Source organism: Varanus komodoensis, unplaced genomic scaffold (assembly GCF_004798865.1).
Source record: "Varanus komodoensis strain SLA01 unplaced genomic scaffold, ASM479886v1 scaffold4, whole genome shotgun sequence".
NCBI classification, from domain to species: Eukaryota; Metazoa; Chordata; class Lepidosauria; order Squamata; family Varanidae; genus Varanus; species Varanus komodoensis.
The window spans coordinates 44,501,634-44,522,035 of record NW_025335941.1 but is presented as its reverse complement, the minus strand read 5'-3'; the positions used below and the strand labels follow the sequence as shown (position 1 = coordinate 44,522,035).

At 41.0% G+C, this 20,402-nt stretch overlaps 1 protein-coding gene across 1 annotated transcript; it reads left to right on the top strand.

Moving 5' to 3' along the window:
* The first annotated feature begins 1,113 nt into the window (after positions 1-1,113).
* MEDAG (mesenteric estrogen dependent adipogenesis) lies at positions 1,114-18,950 on the top strand. Its single transcript, XM_044442276.1, has 5 exons — positions 1,114-1,498; positions 12,273-12,382; positions 13,766-13,878; positions 15,616-15,901; positions 16,579-18,950. Exons 1-5 carry the CDS (start codon positions 1,206-1,208, stop codon positions 16,701-16,703), a joined length of 927 nt encoding a protein of 308 aa, XP_044298211.1. The 5' UTR covers positions 1,114-1,205; the 3' UTR covers positions 16,704-18,950.
* Positions 18,951-20,402: the final 1,452 nt, after the last annotated feature.

The following is a 20,402-nucleotide window of genomic DNA, read 5'->3' as shown; positions in this document are numbered from 1 at the left end:
ATTATGCAGCCTGCTTGCTGCTTCTAAGGGTTAATCTATGCAATGTTCTGTCTCTTTTACACTGAATCCCTTCAATTTCATTTTCGCTAAATAAGAAATTCTGAGATATATTCAGCCTAAAATTGTACAGTAACGCATACAGGATTGCTGCAAGTCTGTATGTTTTAAGAATACCAGCACTGATTTTCATTACAAGCGACATCACTATTTCCATTAACTAAATTCTAAACTCTGTAATTGCTTTTGTATTTCTACAAGTAAGTCTTTAGTTTTATACGTGCTCTTTAACAAATTATAAGGCACTTGTTAAGGCCAATAAAGATTTTTGCAGTAAGAAAATTTACTGTTTTATTGCATCTGCTCCTGTATTGGCTCCGTAAATGTAATTCTTTGCCTTTATTTTTTTATAACGCTTTCTACTGCAATGCTATACAATTTTTTCTCTGTGTTTTTTTTAAGGTTTCTGGCCTCACAATCATTCATTATATGTATAACTTGCCTTTTTCCTTTCAAAGCGGCTCGCATTATTCTCGTCTGCCTCTCAAGAACCATGCAACACCTTTTTCCACAGTACCTTAACTGTGTAGCGCGTAGCTGAGAGTAGATTTACCACCCCAAACACGCTCGGAATATTTCCGAGGAAAACGTTAGCAGCCAACAGAAGTGCACTTGAAAGACACGCGCACATACATCGGCATCAAAGAAAATGCAAAGAAAGGAAAGGGGATGAGCTGCAGCTATATGCAACGCAATGAACAAAAGGTGAAGGTCTGCTCTTAGGCCCCGAGCCCGGTCACGAGACACGATGCCAAGAGGACTAGCTGCACAGTATGTCTTTGCATTACGAACTCTTATGCGAGGCTCCCGTTGGGATCAATGACTCAAGAGACGGGAAAGAAGCACGGAGGGCGGAGGTGAGTAAGAAAATGCATGCCAAATCCGGGAGGCCGGCCAAAGGACTTCTTGTTGGGTTTGTAGGTCAAGGCCCCGGCCAGCTCCGTAGCCCCCCGGCGACCACGTTCTCCACGCGAAGCGAGCCTATCGCAGCCTCCTTCGTCTTCCCCCGCCTGTTCTCCTCCCTCGCGGCTCGGAGGCGGAGTCGCGCGTGTTGTTTTTTTTCCCGGCCCGGCGAGTGCCGATCTCGCATCCCGTCTCGCTGCTGCTGCTGCTCCCGCTTCTCTTCTGTGCTCGCGCTCTCCGCCGGCATGGCCTCCTGGCGATTCTCCGATTCGAGCCCGGCCGGCTCGGTCAGGCCCAGCTTGACCTCCGTCTCTTCGAGGGAGCTGCAGAGCGCTCGGACGTGCAACTGCGAGATGGCGGTGCTGCCGCTGCAGCAGCTGCTGCTTTTGCAGCCCGACTTGTTCAAGCTGCAGGGGGACACTTTGGCCGTGCTGAGCCCGCCGAACTACCAGCCCAGCGGTGGCTTCACGGTGATCAGCGACGGCTCCCTGCGGGTGGACGGGCAGCACCATTGCAGGGTCACCGGCTACTTCAAGAGGTAACGGAGCTCTTGCATCTGCTTCCTTCTTTAAATGACTTGCTGAGGGACGTGGGGGTGCTGTGCGGCGGGGCATTTGGTCCCTTTTGCGGCTCTGACAGATGCAGATCCGTGCATGTCTGAAAAAACTGCACCTGCTGAATTGCTGCCTGTCACGCGGCATGCAAAAGCACTACAGCCCTATCCGGGAACACAACGTTGACTCAGTCTTAATTCTGGGTCCAAACTCAAACTACTATCTTAGATCAGAAGCAAAAGTGAGAACTGCAGCTGATAGAACTGGGATCAAAGGTCTGGATTAAGGAATGGTGGTATGAAACTACAGAACCTGTTAGGAAATGGCGGGTGGCCGTGCACGCACCTGTGTGTGTTTGGGTGGGCAGGTGATTACTTTTGGCTCATGCAGATGGGATGCTTTGTCGGGGAAGTGGGTTTGAAGAGAGATGGAGAAGGTGCTGTTTGGTGATTTCTTGTCCTCATTTTGTTTTCCTAAAGCATCAGAAGTAGATTACTAATGTAATCATTTACATAGTAAAATTACTCTCATTTCATACTATTCTTTTAGTCACCTAGCAGGAGTTATAATGCTTCTTTTCCCGTATTCTGCCAGGCAATAATTCCACAGGGCACCACTGTGCTATTTTTGAACTACTGTTTCAGTTCTAAGAGTTTATAAAAGAGATTGTAAAGGCGTACATCTGAGCATGAACAATTTGTATCTTCTTGCTTCTCTCTCCCCATCCCCAATCGCATATGAAACTTGACTGGGATTGCTAAGTGGTGAAGGTCTGTCTAGGTTTGATCCTGGATTGCTCTCTTCCTAGAAATTAAAACACATACTGAAAAAGTCCACCATGTATTCTTCTGCATTAGGTAAGGGTTTGGGAAGGAAAGAGCTGTCCATGAAAAGAGTGTTCATATTCCAGGGCAGCAGACTTTCCAGGTTTGTGTGATTTAGTTTGTCATTATGTTACAAGAGGTAGGTGCAAAATAATGGCTGTGGAAATATAACCAAACTATGGACAATATTCTGTACATTTTGGTGGGCTAACCTGCACATACAATCTGCATTATTACAGATCTGAGTCCCATAAGACACATTTTTAAACTATTCAGCAGAGCTGCACAAAGGCTAATCAAAGGCATCCAGTTAATACTTGTGGGTTTAGAACAATGAAATTGCAGAATAAGTGATTAGCCCAAGACCAGATTTATGTATTTAAAGCTTTTATACACTGTTCTTTAGCTGACACTCTCAGAATGGTGTGCAGTCATTTAAAATAGCATAAAACATAACATCCAATTAACACACACAGTAATCAAAAAAGTTCAAGCATAGTAAACAACAAGGGCAGCCCCAATTAAAGCACATTACAGTAGTCCAAACATGAGAAGTTGCAGAACTTTGTTTGAAAAGTCACTTTTAGCTGCTGCTAAGATGTTGAAAGTCAGAAACCCAGGGTGCAGGGACCTTGGAAGCTACGCAATAGTGATTCAAGACCATTGGTTCACCCAACTCACCAGTGCTGATACTGACTGGCAGCGCCTCACCAGTAGTCCATGTTTTATGTAGAACATTTTCCATCCCTACTTGGAGATTCTGGGTATTGAACTTGGAATCTTGGGCATGCAAAGCATGTTTGGTGGTACCACTTCAGACCTAGTACCTGGAATTCATCTTTCAGATGCACACTAACTTTCTGTTCATCTCTGCTCAGTTCACAATTTCAGGATTTCCCAGCAGTAGTATTACATTATACTTGAACAAGTCAAGTTGAATCCTACAATAACAAAGGCTTTAACGTCCAACTTAACTTCACACTTAAATGCTAAATTCCCTATTCAGCAACAGAATCTGCTTGAATTAACAGACACTGGGGGAAAGGTGGACTATGATTTTTTCCGAAGCCCCATGCATAAAGATCTAGGAGGCTGCCATTGGAAACAGAATTTTGGATTTGCTGAACCTTTGCTCCTGTCATGCATGGAGTTTTGCATTTCCTGCAGTATAGCCATAAACTACCAGTATGAATATACAGCCAAATGCTGGTATTAAATGTTCTTTATGAGAGGGAGGCAGAGTCTCATGCTAAAACAAGGAAGCATTTTCTTGCATCTTCAGGTTTTAAGAAATTTATGATCAGTGTCTACCCTAACAGACCCTTCATGCACTCCATTTCTCAAAATTTTTTCACTGCTGATGGATTGAAGTGAATAACTGTGGTATGTCTGAAATGAAAACTGGTAAAAGTTTTGGGAAGAAGTTATCCTTAAGTGCTAAGAGCTTATCTCTGTCATGTGTATTTATAATACATCATGGTGTTGCACCTCTGCCTGAAATTCTGGAACAGGCGTAAAATGAGCTTAAAGACATGAACACCAAGTGAGAGATTACTTAAAAAAAAAGTAAGCTCATGACTTTCAGCCTGGGAGAGGGTATATTGCATTCTTGGACAATTTTTTAATATGAGACTTGCAGAAAATGACACAGATTTTCTGCCAATGAATTCCCAGCAGTTCAGTTTTTTTTAAACCCTTAGCATTGTAATAGAGGTTCTAGAAAAAGGAAGAGCAAGCTCAGCAAATTCAGGTACTGTGGCTGCTAGAAGAGACATTTTTGGGAGGGGAAGTATAGCCTCACTGTCTCGCCTCTCTTTCTTTGTTGCAGCCAAGGAAAACATCTGTTTCTACTTGCCCCAGTTTTACTGTCCTGGAAAAAAACTTCTGTTTGCAGCCTAACAATGCTGCTTTCTTTAATCCTGGAGTTAATGCCAGTTTAGACCTAGAATGTGTAAAATAACAATACTTGCCATTTCAATAGGACTAGTGTTCAGAACACTTTATTATACTCCCTCAGTAATGTTGGTGATCCTGTAAGACAGGCAGCATTAGGTGTCATAACAGTTGTAGTTTTAATAATGATATTAGATTTTAGGGAGAGAGGCCAAGTGGCTTGCCTAAACTTGCCTGCTAAGATCATGGCCAAAGTGGAACAGAAAGAGGGAATTTCTGGCATAGGTGGCAGTGCTATCCAAGTATACATATATAGGACTGTGCTGCTCTATTTAGATCCAGCCCTTTGCATAGTCCCTGGAAAATAAGCTGTGCATATGATTGGCATGTAACTTTGGTATGTTCACTGAGCTCTTGGTAGACACGTACTGTTCCACATACCATATAGGTACCAAAAAGCCACCTAGCTTTTACTCTTAGTGGTACAGTTGTTGGTGCAGGTAGGAATGTTCCAGCACTGCAACCAGCATGATTATAACTGGGGTTAATTATTTACTTTGGTCTTCTGCTGACTCAAAATGCTCAAGGGGGTTTGGGCTGCGGCAGCTGTCAGCTGGAGCCGTGATGGCCAGGGATGATGAGAACAGTAGCCACAAGAATCGAGGAGGCACAAGGCTGGGGACACATAGAATAGCAGAGTTGAAAAGGGCCAGAAAGGCACTGGGTCCAACCCCCTGCTTAATGTTGGATGCCAAGTTAAACCATCCCTCTCAGATGGCTGCCCGGTTGCATCCTGAATGCCGCTAGTGTGCGAGAACCCACAACCTCCCTTGGTCATTGGTTCCACTTGGTGTGCTATGTATTTGCTTGATTGTGCCATGAGGCTCTTTTGTGTAATGATGATTACAGCCTAAAAGACATGCTAGAAAATAAGAAAGGATGAAAATTAAAGGAGAACTTGGATGTTTCAGGTACCAGCTCTGTGATGTGATTACAAATTGATGTCTTTGATGTCTTGAGCTAATGTTTAGGACAAGACTCCTCCCTAGCAAAACAAAAACAATCAGAAAATCTTGAGTAGGACCGGTTATGTGAAACTGTTCTTGCAGAAAACTGGAAAACCAGGAAGAACACACCCAAACTCTAGGAAAGGTCTGTTTTAGATATAGCAGTCTGCGTGTGACCTTAGTGCAGAGGCCTAATCTACACTACAAAACAATATATAGGTTTAAAATTCCCTCCCAAATATATGTGTATGTGCACACCAGGGTCTTAATATTTTTTCTACACTGGCTATTTCCACTTGAGGGAAGACTATGTCACTAACATAATATGTAGTTTGGCTTAAGATACAGGAAGAGAACTGCATTGAGCCAAGTGTGAGGCAGTGTCTGGAATGTTATCTAGCACCTCTATGGTGTAATCATGCAGTTACATTTTATTCTCAGTAACCTGACCAGATCTGAATTACTGTTCCAAAGCAGGTTGTTGAGCTTGGCTGAAGTCCCTTGTGGAAAGGAGGGTGAGTGGGGTACTAAAGTTTCATTTTGTTTTTTAAAGGCCATCATGTGGTTTTCTCTTACATTTTAGGGTAATCTCCCCCTCCCTTTCCACAGAACTGTTTACAGAATTTGTACATCCTATACCCATTTTATGGAGATGGGCAGAATTAATGTAATAGGACACTTATCCCAGACTAAGTACTAAAATACCTAATTGGTCTTTTAGTATTATGTAGACCAGGGGTACGGAGCCCCCCCCCCCCCCCGGGGCTGGGAAGCCATATTCAAAATGCGGGGACACCCAATCTGGCCATTTAGTTTGCTCAGGATGGCCCCACCCTTGTCCAGTGACTACCCATTATTGGTGATAACCCAGCTTTTATGCAGGTTTTTTCCTCACTGAAATGCCACTTCTAAGGCTGAAATAATTAAAGGCAGCAATGGAGCAATTCTGTGACCCCTTGGCAGCATCTCCACCCCAAACCTGGGGGGCTGAAGATCAGTATTTGAATTGCCTTCCCCACCACAGCCAGCATGCAAAAAGCTGTGTATCAGCTGCTTCTCCAGCTGCTTCTTGTAAGAATGACTGCAGATAAGAGGGAAAGAGACCAGATCCTAGTGACTCTGCAACCTCCCCTCCCCATGCAAAGGGATTGCTGTTAGACAGCCCAAATTAGCCACCCAGCTCCTTTGCAGAGTGGAAAGCACATGGAGAAGACCACCTCCATGCTCCTCCTGCCTTGCATTGCTTGTCCATAGTCCTTTGAGTCCATAGGCTTATGGGCAGCCTTTAGGCTAAACCAAGTTTGCATTTTGACCCCACCCCTTTTTCCTTTAAACCTGTACATCCTTTTGCATACTAGATTCGGCCTTTGTGCCAACCTCCCATCAGAATCCCCCACCCTCCCCCACAAGCCTCCCTGATACGGAATTTGGCCCTTGGGCAGAAAGAAGTTTGACACGCTGGCTTAATGTAGTATGTACCAAGCCTGGTGTTTGCAACTTTTTCAGGCTATGGATAGAATGCACAAACTGGCATGTAAAAAGCAGCCATGTATCCAATAGCCTCTGCTGTTGCCTGTGGCCTGCAGGCAGTGTGACTGCTGAAGTGCAGGCCAAGTAATTTTACCTTTTTAATGCACATACTGAAGTTGACTACTTCAGTGTGTGCATTATATACATGACACACTTCCCATTGATCTGCATGGATACTGCATAGCAATAGCCCTGCAGAACTAAGGTGTCCCCTTTTGCTGCAGTATAAAAATCTACATTAGTGTATTGGTCTCAATAGATGAAAACTGCATGAGGGAGAAAGGTTATTTCATCAAAATCCTTACCTGTTTTTTTATTCCAAAAGGGGCTGGGGTGGGAAGATACTAAACTAGAAACCCATCTTAACTTTAAAACCCAGGGCAGACTTGAGCTACCCATTCTGGAAGGTGAGGCAACAGATGCATATGCATTATTGCAGCAAACTTGTCCATTTGAGTAGAAGAGCATTTATTAAAATAAAATAATGTTGGTTAATAATGCTGCTTGATAATAAGGATTTTTAAGTGCTAAAAATGAGAGTTTTTGTCTTCCTAGGTAGCATTTTCAAAAGCAAATAGTAAGTTGGGTTTTACAGCTGTCATTTAAAAAACAGTTAAAAAGGAAACAGTGAAATGCTAGCTTGGGCAAATTCATATTCAGCCCATTGCAAAAAATGACTTTCATCAGATAAATCGTATGACTGGTTCAGTCAGAAAAATGACTAATAGAAGCATGTACACCACCCATCCAACTTTTCCTGTGTATGTGTTTCATCCTGCATTGCCATCTTATATGTTCCAACCAACACATGAGACAGCAAGATGAATCTCTTTTTTTCTGTATTACTGCCTGTGTACTTACTAGAGGCTAGCAATTCTAGTTTTAAATGGTTGCATCACTCCTTGCCATTAAGTGGAACATGTTTTTCCAAAAACATACCATGGTGTGGAATAGAGTAAATTGTTCTGCTAGAAAAAGCAGCTTTGTCTTAACAAATAACATGATGTGTTTTGCAGAAGTCCCATAACCACATTGGTGCCTTAACTTGATCTACTTATGTAAGCAGAATAATGTTGCTTTTCATGTGACTTTTACTTGGCTTCTGTTAGCATCTTATCCCATTCCTTTGTTAAAGAGTGTACCAAACAAAGCCGACCAAAAATATTATGTATGTCTTTTTGCACGCTACTTATTTTTAAAAAATAAGGGACCAGCCTCTGTGGCTTGCTTATATTTTGAAGGGAGCTGGTGAATGAATATGATCATAAACTATTGACCCATATTTACCTAGCCTGGAAGTCAAAGAATTACCTTGGACCAGAGCCCTCCCCATCATCCCTAGTCACCATGCTGAACACACTGTGGGATGCTCAGAGTTACAGTCTAACACAGTGGTCCTCAAACTTTTTCAATAGGGGGGCAGTTGAAAGGCTGCGGTGGCCGTTGCGGGCCGGTGAGGTGGGGGTGCCTGGGGGAGCGGCTGGTGAGGTGCTGTCAGGCACGCGCGAGGCGGCATCCGGTGTGCGAGGCGGTGGCTCGTTCGCTCAGAGATCTCCCAGCGAGTCCAAAACCATCTCCGAGTGAGCAAGCCACTGCCTCCCCGCCTGCACAGGAAGCATGCACGCGGACCGGATGGATGGCCGTGGCGGGCCAGATCCATCCCGCGGGCCACAGTTTGAGGACCCATGGCCTAACACATCTGGAGGGCAACAGGTTGGGGGAGACTAATGTAGCATATCCATATTGTCTCTGCATTGTCTTTATTGTGGTTTGGGGGATTATTAACCAAAAAATGTGTTGAAGCCACAGTGACCATGAAAGAGAGCTGCATGAATCAAAAATATAGCTGGGTTATTTAAGCTTGAAACTTAACTTGCATAGGTGTCATGGGGCTAAGAGCATTTTCATAGATGATGTTCAATTTGATTAGTGCAAATTGATTCACAGATTGATCATATGCTTGAATTCAATTTCCTCCCCTATTCCCTTCCCCTGCAATGCACACACAAATAAGTTGTTAGCTCAGCAGGGTCCAAAACTCTTAAATGTTTGTATTACCTCTTTTAAAAGCAAAACTTCCTTCTTGCCAATAATCTGGCCAAGCTAGTTCAGTCAAGGTAATACATTTTCAGCTTGGTGCACAAATGGTACAGGTGCCACCTTGAGCATGAGTGTCGCTCTTTGCTAAAGTTCCAGTATCTTGGCATAAGTTTAACCCAGGGGTAAGTGATGTGGTACCATCCACATGGTTTGGATTTGTGAAGCTGCCCTGTATTGAGTCCAGTCTTTGGTCCATCTAGCTTGATAACATCAACACTGACTGGCAGCAGGTCTCCAAGGTTTCAGGCAGGAGTTTTTACAGTCCTTCCTGGAAATGCTAGGGATTAAACCTGGGAGTGCCTGCATGTGAAGGTAGTGCCCTGTCAAACTGAGCTGCAGCCCTTCCTCCAAGTCTCATATGCCCTAGCCAGTTTGATCAGCAATAATGGATAAGGAGAGTTGTAAGTCACTGACTTAAGCAACCCTGTATTGATTTAGAACAGGGGTGGGTAACAAGCAACCTGCTGGCTGCATGCAGCCCCCAGTGTGGTGCTTTCCATGGCTAAACAAATATACCCCCCAAAATGGTCATAGTAACATTAGAATCCTAAATTGTCAGGTTTAACTTCAAAATGAAGCACTTATGCAATTTTTTATACAAAAGATAAGGGGAGCACTGTGGTGCCCCTCAGAGTAGGGCATATTGGGTGGGGGTGGTCAAAAATGCCTCTGCAGCCCCCAAAGTTGTCCACTCCTGATTTAGAATATTTTTGGACTTTAAGAGCAGAAAGCCCCTGCCCCACCCCAAGGTGGCTTAAATGATAAAATCCCATACAGTTATTAACCAGCCATCATGGTCTGTGGGAAGGGTAGAAAATGTTCAGAAAGAAAAAAATGTCCCATGCCCCAGCCATGTAGGGCTTCTTTCTGTCAAAATGTACATAAAAATCACACCTTTAATGTGTAAGCGTGAATCAGAATTTCAGTGACTCCTAAAACCGCTGCTTCAATTTGAGTTGCCAACTTTACTTCACTGGGCCTACATCAGAGTGATTTTAAAATTTTGATTAGAAGTTCATATCAGTAGAAGCAAAGGTCTAAAACTCCAGAAGACAGATATATTAAAGAGAAAGGGTGATGCTTCCTTAATTGCATGTAATACACTTCTTTAAACCCTCTCAATGGGATAGTCTTCACAACAGAGATGTAATTCCTGCCTAACACTGGGTAGTTAAGGAATAATAGTTTGCCTGAATTTCCTAGATCAGCCCTCCCTAACTTGGTGCCCTCTAAATATTTGGGACTTCAACACTCAGCCCCAACTACCATGGCCAATCATTAAGAATGCTAGGAATTGTCATGCAGAACATCTGGAAGACATCGGGTTGGAAGGGCTGAAAGATTGGTTCTAGTTTAACCCTTAAGTTAAATTCCTTTCAGAGGCTGAAAAACTAGCAAAATAGTAAGAAGGTTTAATCAGTTAACTTCCATATGAAGTTGCAGATTAATTTTCTGGACCTTCTGTGGTCTATTTCTGTATTCTGCAAAAGGCTAGCTTACTGGGGCTCTTAAATAGAAGTCACAGATGAAGAATATGAACAGGCTGGAACAAGGATGGGGAACTTTGTGCTGCAGCCAGCATAGCTCATGATTGTGGAGGGCTTACTCAATGACTAGAACATTCTTACAGTGTTCCCTCCCCCACCCCCCAGCTATAGTTTGCTAACTTTTCTAAAGGAAAAGGAGGAAGCTGTCAGTTTTTGAAACTCAAGACCACTTTTTGGCTTATGCCGTAAGATGCATCTTACTAAAGTTGCTTACTGCATGCTTATTCCATCTATTATATCCTTATTTTCAAAAATGGGGCAATTTTTAGTCAATTTGCTTTGCAAAATTTACAGTAATATTCCATTAATCTATAAATGTGTGTTTGATTAAGGGACTTTGGAAACATGCAGACAGACAATAGCAGAATCATAGCTATACCAGCACAATTCTTTCAGTCTAAAATTCAGACATATATCTTTTCCTCTGCCAGATGAAACAAAAACTTGACTTCACCCCCTGGCAGTTTGGTATGAAAATGGCATTAAAAGGGAAAAGAAAGGAATGGCAACACTGCAAATAAACAGAATTTTTTAAAGTTCTGAATTTTTGTTTAAAGATAACCCAATAAATCTGCTTTAACAGCCAAATGGTCTCAAGGTCTGTGTGCAGTCAAGGATTGCTGCCGGGGGTGGGGGGCACATGCAGGTACATTCATTTCCCCCCACCCTGTCAAGCACAGCTTCCTCTTCACCCCCCACGTAGTAAGTAGAGCATGTAGGCAAACTTATCTAGGAAAAAATCCAAACTAGTGTACAAACAGTATTACACAGAGATCATGTTAAACATTTTGCAAGCTGTGTGCTTCCTCCTTTACCAGAGGTGGCATGCCTGCATATACCCGGAGCTGAGGAGCTGGGCAGGAGAAGGTCTTGCACACATCCTCCTTGAGGGATCCTGTGGGAAGCTGGTTTGCTACCATGTGTACACAGTACTGGACTAGATAGACCCTTCGTCTGATCTAGCATGTCTTTTCTCATGTCCTTATCTCTTTGAAAAAACGATATTCAGCGTAATGTATAAGCAAATCTGCTATCTTCAACAGAATCTTCTGGGCTATGGTCTGTTCATATTAAAAAAAAATAATATTCAAAACAACTTCCTTTTACATAGGAAAGGAAGTTAGCCTTCTGTATCACTAAGTAAGCAAGCTAGATCAGCTGTTATATCTGCATTTTATCTTTGCTGCCCTGTGGTGGATGTAAGTTGCATGGGCTTCTGCTAAAATACTGAATGATCAAACATTACTCTGGGGACCAAAGAAACTGAAAATCTGGCTTAACTTCTTTATCACCTCAGAATGGTCCCCTTCTGCAACTAAATGCTTCACTGTAAAGTGATGGAAAGTCAAGGCCAAAGATTCCTTGAACGTGTGCCACAGATCAAAGGCAAGATGAGACTCTAATTCCTTTTGGCTTCCTGTTGATACTTCTTCCCTTTCCTTTTCATGACTGTTCTTGTCTCTCTATAGTTTCTGTAATATGGGGGAGCATCTGCAATGCCTTTGGGGTGGTAGCAAAGTACCCTTCATGCCAGACTTTACTGTGCATGCAGAAAGCTGGTCTACTCCCTGTCATTGTCATTGTTTCTCCAGATACTTGTGCAGCTGTGCAGAGTTAACTTCTGCCACTTTACTGTCACTTTGCTTTTGGCTCCTCCTCTGTTCTGGGAAGCATTACCAGTAATGCCTCACCCAAGGTCAGTGGATGAGTTTATGAGAAACTAGTTCTAGAACTTTTGTATTCCATGTTGAGTTTATTTTTAGTGCTTGTCCTAACTTTCAAGTTAAAATCACATTGCTGATCCCTGGTTTTCACTTGTAGCCTGAATGTCTAACACAGCTTTATTCTTTTGAACAGGCATGTTGAACTTAACACCCATTATGACTATAAAAACTACAGAGAGGCTATTCTGAGTCGGCCGCTGGTGTTCTTCGTTAATGTCAGAACACAATATAATTCTTCAAGAGGTATGGATGACTAAACCTATCTTTAAAATGTAGATTTTGGATAGAATCATTTATGTCAAAGTACTAAATTGACTTCTTCCTATTCTTATTCTTACTATTGTTGTTGCTGTCATTACATTGCATTGCATTTATATTCCACCTTTTTCCTTCTTGTGGGGAACCCAAGGTGGCTTACATAGCTCCATTTTATCTTTACAACAGTCCAGTGGGGTAGGTTAGACTAAGTGACTGCTCCAAAGTCACCCAGTGAACTTGATGGCTGAGTGGGGTTGCCGTAACCCCAGGTCTCCAATCCAACATTTTAACCATCACACTGTGACATCAAAGGGCATATAAGATCCTTTTAAAACAGACAGCAATGGTCTATAACCTGTCAAAGTGCATCCCTTCAGGAAATTCACGAATCAAAACAGATGTACACTGTGCAACCAGTGTGTTTCCAGGATTTAATTGTTATTGTTTTATTTGTTACTTTTGTGAGCCGTCCCAAGGCTATGTAGCAAGGGGACGGCATATAAAAACTTTAAATAAATAAATAAATAAATAATAAAAATAAATGTGATTATAGAGACAGAGGAGGGCAACAAAAATGATTCTGGGTTTGAACGCATTGCCTTATGAGAAGGGACTGAGAAAACTGGGTGTGTTCAGCCCTGAAAGAGAAGACTGAGGGGGGACAAATACCTGAAAGGCTGTCACAGAGAGGAAGGATAAGATCTCTTCTTGCTCATACCAGAGTGTAGGACACAGGATAATCAGCGCAAGTTGTGACAACTCAGATTCAGGCTAGATACCAGGAAAAATTTCCTCACTGTCAGAGCAATGCAACAATGGAACCAGTTAGCTAAAGAGGTTGTGGGCTGTCCCACACTTGCCCATATTTAGAAAGAAACTGGACAATCATCTGAGTGGGATGGTGTAAATCATTGTCCTGCAACAGCAGGGTGTTAGACCTGATGACTTCCTTGACCTCTTCCAACTCTACTCTTCTATGATTCTAAGTAGTATAGTGATTAGCGTTGGAGTGGGATCCTGGAGATCTGAGTTCTAATCCCCTCCTAGCTGCAAAAATCACTGGGTGACTTTGGGCTAGTCACTGAGTCTCATCCTAACCTACCTCACAGGGTTGTTGTGAAGATTAAATTGAGAGGAGAAGGATAATGTAAACTATTGTAGATTCCTTAAAAAGAAAAAAAGGTGGGATATAAACATAATAAATGAATAAAGTGTGCAGCAAGCAATTTCAGGTGTAAATGTAAGGGGCAAATGAAATATTGGTGGAATTTGAGGGGGGTTGTGGTCTAACCAATTAGAGAACCTCACCTGAAATATTATGCTCATGTCTGGCTATATACAATAGTAACAATTTTCAATCCATTTTAGAAAAAACATATGCTTTGCTTGTGAATACTCGGCATCCAAAGATGAGAAGACAAATTGAGAATGGCATGAACAACATAATATCTTCTGTGATCGGTGAAAGCTACAAACTTCGGGTTAGTCAGACACACACATTTTTTTTGACTTGCAGAAGCTTGTTATCTTCAAGTTGGTATCTGTTTTGCCTAATTGTAAGGGACAAAGGACAATAGCAGTCTGCTATTATCTTGGGATCTTGGTATTTAAGTTTCTTCTTTCTGTTCTCCATATTTAATCCTTTGTTAGGCCAACGCAAATAGAATTATTTAGAAAATGCAAATTTCAGTTTATTTTGCAGTGTGGTTTTCCTCCAAAAGATGTATGTATGTATATATACAAGGGGTCTTCAAAAAGTTTCCACACTTTTATATTTTATAAATATGTGTGTGTGTGTGTGTGTGTTTTGCTGATGACATTAAAAATTTGATTCAATGCTGGGCAAAATGCATTGCAAAGGAAGGCAACTATGTAGAAAAGAGATGTAATTTGGTTTTGAAGTTCTTAATAAATAGAACTTAAAAAGTGCCGCACAACACTCCAGATATTTTTATGGTATGTTTGGCTTGCTTCTTGGCCTTGGGTGCTTAATGCTCAGCCATGACCCATAAGGATGCTTAGGGCTGTACTCAGTGATAATCTCACTAAAAATTTCAATAGGCTTACTCTGAGGAAGACCAGCAGTAGATGCAACCCAGTATACGGGATTACATTTCTGAATCAGTAGTCTTTTCACTTGAAGAAAAGGCATTAGGCAAGCGAGTCTTTAAAGGCAAAGAAAGAACATGATATCAATTCATCTGGAAGAGGCTTTCCTTCTTCTCAAGCTACAATTCCACCATCTGGATAAAATTTGAGAAGCAAGCGAGTTTGTGATGCTGAAATCCATACCATTATAAACTACAAAATATATTCAAAACATAAATGTTTTCCAACAATTTGTTCACTCTTTGTTGTTCTGCCCTGCAGTTACAAATACTAGTATGCTCTCGAGGCAATCTTGAGTTTGAAAATCCCTTACTATAATGCTCTTATATAAAGAGTTCTATTAGCAAAAAGAAGTAGCTTAATTAGATCTTGTCCTTCTACAAAATGTGCACAACCACTTGATGCACGCATGCTATTTCTGTTTTGTTTGCCAAGCACTGGCGCCAGCTTCAGCACCAGTACTGAGATAGATAATTGAGCACAGTGTGTACTTTGCTTCAGTGTATATAGTCTGATTTGAGAGTGCTTGGGGTTAATCATGCTCCAAAAGTGACTTTTAGTTAAACTTTGAGCTGCTTAAGCCTGTTGGAGGGGGAAGAGCATGTTCTGCTAGTGCATTTTTGTAAACAAAAAACCTGATGGGTGCTAGCAGTTCTGATGCTCTAAAGAGCCCCCCTGGAACATTGGTTTTAAGCCTTTTTTTTAAAGTCTGTAAAATGTTAGGCATTCAGGCAAGGAGTGTATCTGCTGCTAATGATGAGCATTTTTGTATGTTGGTGCTGGCAGCAACAACCAATAGGGTTTCTCCACTTTTCAGTAACCTTTTGTCTGGCAAATGGAGTCTGACCTTGTTAGGATTGTGATTGACATAGCTTTGAAAACAATGGTAAAACTATCATGCAAGTTAAGATGGGTGGATTATGCACCAGTTTCCTCCTCCCTGCCCCATACTCAAACAACAGTAGCATATCTGTTGCTTTGAAGACAGCAGTTACTGCAGCTTGAGACACAAATATTTTGAATGTAATAACTAGATCTGCTGGAATGTATCTGTTGGTACACAACTTGTTAACATATTTTAATACATGTCTCCTTTTGTCTTTGTACAGTTTGATTTTCAAGATGTTGTAAAAAGATTTTTTCCATCAGGAGCCCATCTGGCTAATGAAGAAAGCTTGAGCTTTTCCTACGAGTTCAAAGCTGATGCCCTCTTTGATTGCTTTTATTGGCTTGGAATCAGTAAAAGCACAGTATCAGTGAATGGGAAAGTTCTTAATTTGTCCAGTACCAATCCAGAGAAAAAAGAAATCATAACCAAGTTTCTGGATAAAATGAGTGAACCAAATCTACGTTCAAACAGTTTTTCAGACCGAAAGTTCAGTGTTACCTCCAGAGGTATGTTGGTGATCTGTTAAGTATGATTTTATTTTTTAAAATAGTATGTTTTTCTCTGTTAGAAAAGTGAGTTAAGTCTGTCCTTCTAATATTTTATTTTGATGAAAATACAAGTGCGAGAAACTGGAAAAGGCCAGCTCATGAGGTCAGTTGTGCTTTTGACAGCAGTTACTTCTTAGATGACTGCAGGGATGAAAACACTCTGTACATCTCCTTTATCCCTCTCTCTACTTTTGTTGTTCAAGAAGTCACTTAAATCTTAAAGCCGTCCTTCATATCTCACTAATGTTTCCTGGCCCATAAATACACAGCATTCAATGTATCACTGAACATCTCTGCTGTCATATCTGAATATATGCACTCCATAATCAGCCTTAGTTTCCTCTTTCCAATTGCCATTTTCATCCCTTCACATTTGTCCTTGAACATCTTAAGATCCTACCATCTCTTCCTCTTGCAGCATCAAAAAACTACTTGCTTTTGTTTTTCTTTACACTTCTCTGTTACTCAGTATTGGAGCCTAAAACCATATGGTTGGTTTAGAATATTTTTGGATAATTCTTACCCTCAATAAGCACTTGAGCCAATGTTCAATAAAAATACATATTCTAAAGGGACATGCACACCTTTCTCTTTCATTACATATCATGACTTCTGTTTCATTTCTTGTCTTGCAGCCTCAGTAGATGACGTGTTTAATGGCAACTTGACACTACAGGCATTGGGGACAGAAACCCCTTTCATGCTTTGGACAGTTTCAGCAGCTCAAGAAGCTAAAGACAAATCCAGTACTGCTATCTGATCTTCATAAGCCTCAGAAAGAAGCACAGGAAATGAGGCATTGCACAGCAATGAAATCATCCCTATCACAGGATGCAAGAAGTGACTGAGAGGAGGAAGATGGTCTCCTCTGCATCTTGCTTCAAATAGTTGGGTATTCATTGAGTTCCAGCTGTTTTCTTGGAGTCAGGAAAGACCTCTCCTGATTCTTGAAATGGTACTTGGAGAGTTGGTTCTTCACTCAGTGTTAAGTTTTTTGAAGCATACGCTTTCTTCTTCTTGTTCTTACATTTAAACTTATAGCTAAAGTGATGAATGATTTAAAATCAAGATTATTAGGTTAGAAGGATCAGTGGAATCATGACTAGTAAGCTGTTGTTATAATCACTCAACTACTCACCACTATGTTTGATGTCAAGTATAAAAAAACTTAAAATGTTTTGTAATGCTCAAAATGTAAATATAATAGTATTACCCTAAACTTGCTGCAGTTTTTTAAAATATAACTAATCATGGCTCAGAAGAATTTGAAGAAGGATTACTTGAATTTATGCTCTTTTTTATATGGTATACTGACAACTATTGATGAGATCTGCATTTCCATTCTGGCTTTGAAAGATTTTCATACATGACCCTAGATCAAACTTTCCCAACCTGGTGCCCTCCAGATCTTTCAGACTTCAACTTCCACCAGCATAATCAGTGATCAGGAATTTTGGGAATTGCAGTCTGAAGTGTCTGGAGGATACAAGATCTGGAGGGTACAAGATTGGAGAAACCTCCCTAAATAAAAACTACTTGGCAGGTCAGAAAACTTGTGATTACTCTCTGTTCCAGCACAACTTTGTTATACCTTCCAAAGTCAACATCACTTATTTTCTGGCTGCTGCTTCTTATAGGCCAGGAATGGACAACTTGTGGCCCTTCTGAAGTTTTGACCTACAACTCCCATGATCTCTGACTATTAGCTGTACTGCCTCGGAAGGACAGCCAAAACATCTGGCAGGCCACATATTGCCCACACAGGGAAAAATATAACCAAAAGCAAATGAATCTAAATATAGGTTGGCTAAAATGCTGCATTTCCTTACCATTTGTATTAATGTAAATTTTAACAGTAATATGCGTATCATGGTAGGTCTTAATTTTTTTAAATGCGATGTCAGTCCTTGGGGATAAATACCTATTATTTCAAAACAATTTGTAAGAAGAACATTCCATTTTAGCAGCAAATGGAATATGCGCAGTCCAGTCAGTGAAGTCATTGGATTAAAGATGAGATCCAGACTTAGTCATGCTTCAAGTACAACTGTTGGAATAAATACATCTTAGGTTATTCAGAAGGGCCAATCTGAAGAATGACTACATACAGTTCTAAGTCTAGATTTTATCACTCAGTCTCTGTTTTTGTGTAAGGAGTGCATTAGAGAAGTTGTCATGGCCTAGATGGCTCTGTTCAGGATTCTTCACACTCAGCTGTGGAGCACCAGAGGAACTCAGCTGTTGCACCGACTCTCAAATTAATATCTATGCAAGTTGGTGTAAGTGTGAAAAAGCAGGCTTTCAACAAAGGTCAAGTTAGTCACTTTTCCCACACTCCTATATGATGCTGTGTCATGCAGGATAGGAAAGCCTGTATCAACCATGCATGGAATTTCCAGTTTGGTGTCAGTTGAATCAATGGTGTTGATGTATCACGTGGAGTAGGTGTGACTGCAGTCATACTGGTGTATGTCTGCTTGGCTACAAAAAGCTCATCTGTCCCTTTTATGTATGTATGGCCTGAGGACTGTGGGCTACATTTCTTAAAAGCATCTGGAACTCAGTTGCTCCCTATGTAGCGCACTGCTAGAGTTTCTGAGGTTTGTCCTGATCTTGTGTGCAGAGCATGGGGGGCGTAGTGTTTTCTTCATACACTAACTGAACATAAATGCATGGAGACCGGGACTTGGACATTCATGATCTTAGATTCCAAAGAATGATTAATCATAAGTATTCCACATAAAGCAAGTTCCTTGGTTAAAAAAAAATCCATATACTTCCATCTAGCAGACTTGAGTGGGCAACATGGTAATTACTTTGGGACTAGCTGCTGAATATTTTGCCTTTCTGTAAGCCATGATATTTGATGCATTATCACTTTATATTGGCAAATTATAATGCATTCAACATGGAAATGCTGGCCCTCCATATTTAATTAATCTTGTATAAGGCCAAGCTTTGGAGAATGGAACCCTCTAGGACTGGAATAAATAAGCCTGCAACATCACACACGTCTGCTTTTGGCACGATCATTTCGAATGTCTGCATTCCAAAGAACATTCTAAATAATACTAGTCAGTCTCTCTTTATATATTGCCCTTTCTGTGTCTTTATATGTCTTTGTTTTATACTAAAAGAGGAATATAAATGGATGTCTTTATTTCATATACCTTCCTCAGGTATCTCTGGATACCATGTGCTAGGTAGCAAGAAGTGGGATTCATTCAGTAATTCTTAATCAAAATACAATAAAATTCAATTAGCAAAGAAAAGGTGGTTTAGCAACTTTAGAGGCTTTCCATCTTCATTCAAGCTTCAAAATGCTGGAAAGTTCTAGCTGTTAAGGGCTGTGTCCTTACATAGATAGGTTATTTAGATGTCCAACTTTCCTATTTTGGAACTGGCTGGCTCTTAGTGGCAGAGTGGTGAACATTACATCCTAGATTTGTCTGGGACACGTCAGCAAAGTGCAAGATACTTTTTAATAAAATGTTTTCATGTTTTTTTCATGTAGTTGCATCATGTTCCAACAGATGAGTGACAATGACACCAAAAGCTAAATTTAAGTATCTGATTCAGTTCTGTCTACATTATGTCAAAGGCACAGCTTGTATCCACCAGTACTGGACAAAAAAATCATAGTGCTGTTTCAAGATTAATATAGTAGCTTATTAACTACATTATGCAACCAAGTACACTGTACTGTTCAATAGACTGTAATCCGATACACTGTATATCTTCAAAAACATGTTTTCACCATGACATACTGAAATATTTCAACAGCAGGATGAATCACTGGTTCAAAGGGAGATTACTCATGTTTTCTAATCCAGGGCCTAGAACAATCCATGCTATTGCTATATTCCATTATTGCAATGTGCACAATAGAGGCTTCTGAACATTTATGCTAGGACAATTATTGTACAACATGAAAATACCTTCTAGACTGAATAATCTTAAGGCTTGCAAATATAACTAGTGTTAACAGATAAATGCAAATCGCCATCTGTTCAAGAACCTGGGGAATTCCTCATGGCTGTAAAATGTGAGTTCTAAGGCCATTGTGGGTTTTAAGTGTCAGAACAAGAGGAAGAGGCATTCTTTAATTCTGTACACTTAGGGAAATTGTGGTTCACTGCCATTCTTGGAGAGGCAGCAAGGAAGGTGATAATCTGTACTCTGTTAAAGTAGGTACACTGAGAGACATGCCTGGTATTGCTTCTGTCACTGAAGATGTGACAGATTTAACTCCAGCAAGCCACTTTTGTTAATTGAGGTTGTCCATGGTGTGGCTTGAGAGAATAAAAGAAGCCAGCAAGTCAAGGCTTTTGTGTCATTCCACCCATCAGCGTGACCTCACATACAATTTCCATTTAAGATTCTGAGAAATGCTGAGCATTTTGAGCCATGGTTTCTATTACAAAAAGATTCATGTTTTAAAATTTGATTGCCTGCTTTG

Bases quoted from the DNA above. Each gene is read 5' to 3' on its own strand.
- MEDAG (XM_044442276.1), top strand. From the start codon at position 1,206: ATGGCCTCCTGGCGATTCTCCGATTCGAGCCCGGCCGGCTCGGTCAGG. The intron at 1,499-12,272 runs GTAACGGAGCTC...TCTTTTGAACAG, and splicing joins GTCACCGGCTACTTCAAGAG to GCATGTTGAACTTAACACCC. The intron at 12,383-13,765 runs GTATGGATGACT...AATCCATTTTAG, and splicing joins ACAATATAATTCTTCAAGAG to AAAAAACATATGCTTTGCTT.